Below are 4737 nucleotides of genomic sequence, written 5' to 3' on the forward strand. Positions count from 1 at the left end.
GCTTTTCCACACGTGTTTTCCTTTCTATAAAGAGAATTGGTCGTGTTTTATACATTGTAAAGGGAATTGGACTATGGAATGGTTTTTGCAGTGAACCCTAAAATCAAATTCAGGATAAGCCATTGGGTGGCCAAGCAGACTTTGGCTGCCCAGGGGAAAGAGGATTTACTTGTTCTGATTTCTTCTTGGCATAATCAGACATTAGGCTGATGTCAAAGAGCAGGTCAGGGTTTCCAGGCAGGTTTGCAGGAGTTGCAGCTGTTGGGAAGTGATTGCTGATGTGACACAGAACAGGCAGGAGGGAGAGTCGAGTCCAAAAGGTGCCTTTTGTTTTTGTTGTAGCTGATTTTGTTGTGGTTCGTTTTGTTTAAAGTGTTTTGCCGTGTTTTATTTTTGTTTTTTTCAATTGTTGCATTTTGTTTTGCCGATTCTGTTTCTTCCCCCTGCCATGTCAGAGGTTCCCAGTGCATTCAGGGGACAGGGGCCCAAACTGTCCATGTTCTGGCAGAAAGACTTAGAGGAAGTTTAAACTCCCTAAATCTGCACTGGGCTGTTTTTTTGGGGGGGGGAGTTGACATCATTTTAGTGCCTTGTGAGGTTCCCTCAGTTCCCACATGTTCCCTGTGCCTTCCCACTTTCCCTCTGTCCTGGAAAACATTCCAGGCCACACTTTCAGCCCTGACTGTGCCTTTTTAGCCTCAGTGCTTTTGAGCAGTGGTGAGAAATAATTCAAAACATGGCTTAAATAACCAGGGAAATGTCCATTTGCTGAAGTATCAGAGCAGTTCCTCCTCCCCCGGTGTTGTTACTCACCCGTCCTTTGATACCTGAATTTAAAAATAAAAAAATAATAATAAAACAACAGCAGCCTTGGACTGTGCAGAGCTCAGAGGTGAGGTTCTGCACGTTTGTCTGTGTGTCCATCCCAATTTTGGTGTGTCTGTGCTGTTTTGCAGGCCAGGCCCCCCTGCAGAGCCCCCAGGACATCCAGGTCTGTGTTGTGAACACCAATTTCACCCTGAGGTGGAGCCACCCCGGGGCTGAGCCCGGGCTGACCTTCTCAGCAGAGTACAAGTGGTGAGTGAAAACTCGAGTTTGGGGCCAGAAATCCCCACCCTGGTTTGTGCAGGAGAGCATTTTAATTAATGGCTTTGCTGCTTGATTACAGCCACTTTTGTAGAGCCCTCCTGCGAGCCAGGAAGGTCAAATCCTGGAACAAAGTGGGATCCAAGTCCTGGATCCTTAATTGGTCTGTGGTTTATGTGCCAAATTGGACTGACCTGGGATGAAAACAGTGATAAACACACGGCACACCTGCTGCTGGTGCTTCATTCTGGAGGGGTTCTTTGAGAAGATTGACTGGCACTCTTAGAAATATCATTTATGTTGTTTATTTTCAATGTGATTTATTCTCTGGGGTTTTTTTAGTCGTGGCCACACACACAGAGAATTTGAGGGAGTTTTCAGTGTAGTTTTTGACTAATTTGTTCATTAATCCACATTTCTCGTCTGCAAGTTTAAATCCCCAGATGAAACAATTTTGGTTTTGTTCTTAAGTATTTGCTTGCTTTTCTGGAAGGGTTTAATATCCCAACATTTTGCTTGCATTAACACATTCATTTGGTGATTTTTTTGGCGTTTTCCTGCAAAGTAAATATTGCAAAACATTTCTAAGATAAAATTACTTAAATTCTGAGCGACCTGGGCTAGTGGAAGGTGTCCCTGCCCGTGGCAGGGGGTTGGAATGGGATGGTTTTAAAGGTCATTTCCAACCCAAAGCATTCCATGATTCTGTAATTATGAATATAAGCACTTCTTCCTCAATATGTAAAGGAGAAACAGCTGCTTTGAAGACAGTTTTATTTTAAAAAATAAGGACACAAGGTAGGAGCTGAGGATAAACCACAACTAATTCAAGTCTGTGCCTCTTTTTTTTTACTTCAGGATGTTTTTAATCTCTCTCTGAAATGTCTTTCTTAACTAAGGTGTGGATGTCTGTTAATGCAAGAAAAAACTAGTTTATGTAAAGCTGATTATTGAACTCCAGTTGTCACCTTTGTGTTTTTATTTCCCCCTGATCTCCATTCCTGGCTCGTGTTAAAACTGGGGGCTTTTTGCTGCTTTTGTGCTCTTTTAAGCACTTCCATCAAGACTTTTAAATTTCTTCCAATTAATTACAAAATCTTTGCCAGACTAGGATGATACAATAAAATTAAGGATAAATAATTCTGTAAAAACTCTGATATAATTCTTTAATTTGGCAGTTCTTTTGATGGTGTTTTCTGACCCTGTGTCTTCATCAAGCAAAGTGCTGTCAGACCTTGCAGGCTGATTGTTAGGCAATAAATTAACAGTTTAAATGAATTAATGAAATGGTAATATGAATTCCAGGAGAATTCCTGAGGAGGTGACACTGATTACACTGGGGACAGAACAGCATTAGTGGGGTGTTGTTATTAGAAGAAGAGAAAAAATAAGAGATTAAGAAGAAGAGGGAAAAAAAAGAGGTTGAGAAGAGAAATAAAAAAGAGATAAGGAAGAAAAGAGAAATAGTGCCAAGGTTTAAGTTGTGGGTTGGTGCTGATCTGGGGCTGTTTCCTCTCTTGCAGGTCAGAGGGCAGTGGAACAGGCTGGCAGGAGCTGCCTGGCTGTCGAAATGTCCCTGGCCCAGAGTGTGACTTCTCCTCGGCCGTGAGCGAGTACTATGACACCCACTGGGTCAGGGTGAGGGCCCAGAGAGGGGAACAAGTGTCCCCCTGGTCCAGGGTCCTGGAGATGGTTCCAGACCACGAAGGTACGAGCCCAGTGCTGGGGTTGGGGTCTGCAGTTCAATGTCCTTTATACCTCAGGGCAGGGGGGGATTGTGCCCCTCTGCCCCCCATGAGACCCCCCTGCAGAGCTGCTCCAGCCCTGGGGAACAGCCCAGCAAGGACATGGAGCTGCTGGAGAGAGGCCAGAGCAGGAACCAAGAGGATCCCAGGGCTGGAGCAGCTCTGCTGGGAGGAAAGGCTGGGAGAGCTGGGATTGTTCAGCCTGGAGAGGAGAAGCTTTGGGGTGACCTGATTGTGGCCTTGCAGGGCCTGAAGGAGCTCCAGGAAAGATGCAGGGAGACTCTTTCCAAGGGCTGGAGGGACAGGACAAGGGGAATGGCTTCCCACTGCCAGAGGGCAGGGATAGATGGGATATTGGGAAGGAATTCCTGGCTGGGAGGGTGGGGAGGCCCTGGCCCAGGTTGCCCAGAGAAGCTGTGGCTGCCCCTGGATCCCTGGAAGTGTCCAAGGCCAGGTTGGACGGGGCTTGGAGCACCCTGGGCTGGTGGAAGGTGTCCCTGCCCATGGCAGGGGTGGCACTGGATGAGCTTTATGGTTCCTCCCAACCTGAAGCAGTCTGGGATTCCAGGACTGTGGAACAAACACGATTCCCACTGCCAGTGACAGCAGGATGTGGTGCTTTCCTCAGCAGGGACATAACACAAGTCATGGAAGGTGCAATTCTGTCTTTCCTGGGAAGGGAGAATATTGTAAGTGGTGCTGGTTTCGTAGAATCCCAGACTGAGAAGGAACTTAAAGCCCATCCAGTCCCCCCCCTGCCATGGCAGGGACACCTCCCACCAGCCCAGGGTGCTCCAAGCTCCTTTCTTCTGGAAATTTTCTCCTGACTTTGTGACCTTTCAGCAGTTACAGTGTAGTACTGAAGCCTTCCCTCAGTGTTGGATTTGTGGGTCTGAGCTACATTTCTTGCCTTTCTTTAGAATAATTTATACTGGTCTTTACAGCAGATTTTGGAAAACATTTGCTGCTAACGTTGCATTTTAGCTGCTTTTAGAGCCAGGTCGTGGTGGTTGGTCTTTAGGTTGGATTTCTATTAGAAACTGCCTGAGAGCCATGAAAACTGAGACCCTGTGGGTGATCACTGTGATCTTGTTACTGCCTCAAAAGAATCAAAAATAAGATTCTATAGGCAGGTACTGTGGGTTTATTGATGTCAACTGCTTTTGGGGTGTTTTTGCTCTAGGTAGTTGTGCTTAACTTTGTTTTTCTTTCTATATTTCCAGCTCAGATTGGTCCACCAGGAATGGAGTTGCAGCCCACAAATGGAGACATAAAAATTAAGATTTCTCCTCCAGAAGCAAATCAGGGCAAAAAAATGTGGCTAAATGATCTGAGCTTTAAATATAATCTCGTTTTCTGGGAAAATTCATCAAATTCTCAGGTATGATCACTTTTTTTTTAAAAATTTAGCATTACCAGAACTGTCAGAGATAGAATTTAATCGTGCTCTAAAATGCAATTGTTTGAGTCTGCACCTGTTCATATGCAGTTTAAAAGTTGGGGGAGGTGTTTTGTTGGGGTGTTTTGGGTTTCGTTTTTGCTCTGGGATTAGTTTGGATATTTTGTGCAGAGAGTTTTTGTTTCTGTTAAACGCTGGAGCCACTTCCCAGTGCTAGAAGAAGAAAGTGAAACCAGCTCAGGTGTGGTGGGGCAGAGGCCACCCTTGGGCAGCAGGAATGGGAAGGGGGAGGAATTCCAGGCAGAGGGAAGAAGGTTTTACAGGGAGGGACAGATGTGAGGGAGGGGAGAGGGCAGAGTCTGAGTTGGTCTTGCTGAGACAGAGGAGCTTCAGGACAGCCCTCAGTGCCCTGCCCTGGGCCATGGGCTGGAGTTCATGGAATCACAGAAGGTTTGGGTTGGGAGGGACCTCAAAGCCCATCCAGTGCCACCCCTGCCATGGGCAGGG

General features: G+C 46.1%; 1 protein-coding gene across 1 annotated transcript in view; it reads left to right on the top strand.

Annotated features, from left to right (window-relative positions):
• Positions 1-972: 972 nt before the first annotated feature.
• IFNAR1 (interferon alpha and beta receptor subunit 1) overlaps positions 973-4737 on the top strand; it is a 14238-nt gene continuing 10473 nt past the window's right edge. The window contains exons 1-4 of the mRNA XM_029965889.1: positions 973-1077; positions 2610-2794; positions 4055-4212; positions 4384-4471. Coding sequence (XP_029821749.1) covers positions 2776-2794; positions 4055-4212; positions 4384-4471 — 265 coding nt within the window. The 5' untranslated portion in view covers positions 973-1077; positions 2610-2775. The remainder of the gene's footprint in view (positions 1078-2609; positions 2795-4054; positions 4213-4383; positions 4472-4737) is intronic.

Source organism: Manacus vitellinus, unplaced genomic scaffold (assembly GCF_001715985.3).
Source record: "Manacus vitellinus isolate BGI_N305 unplaced genomic scaffold, ASM171598v3 scaffold_122_pilon, whole genome shotgun sequence".
Classification (NCBI taxonomy): domain Eukaryota; kingdom Metazoa; phylum Chordata; class Aves; order Passeriformes; family Pipridae; genus Manacus; species Manacus vitellinus.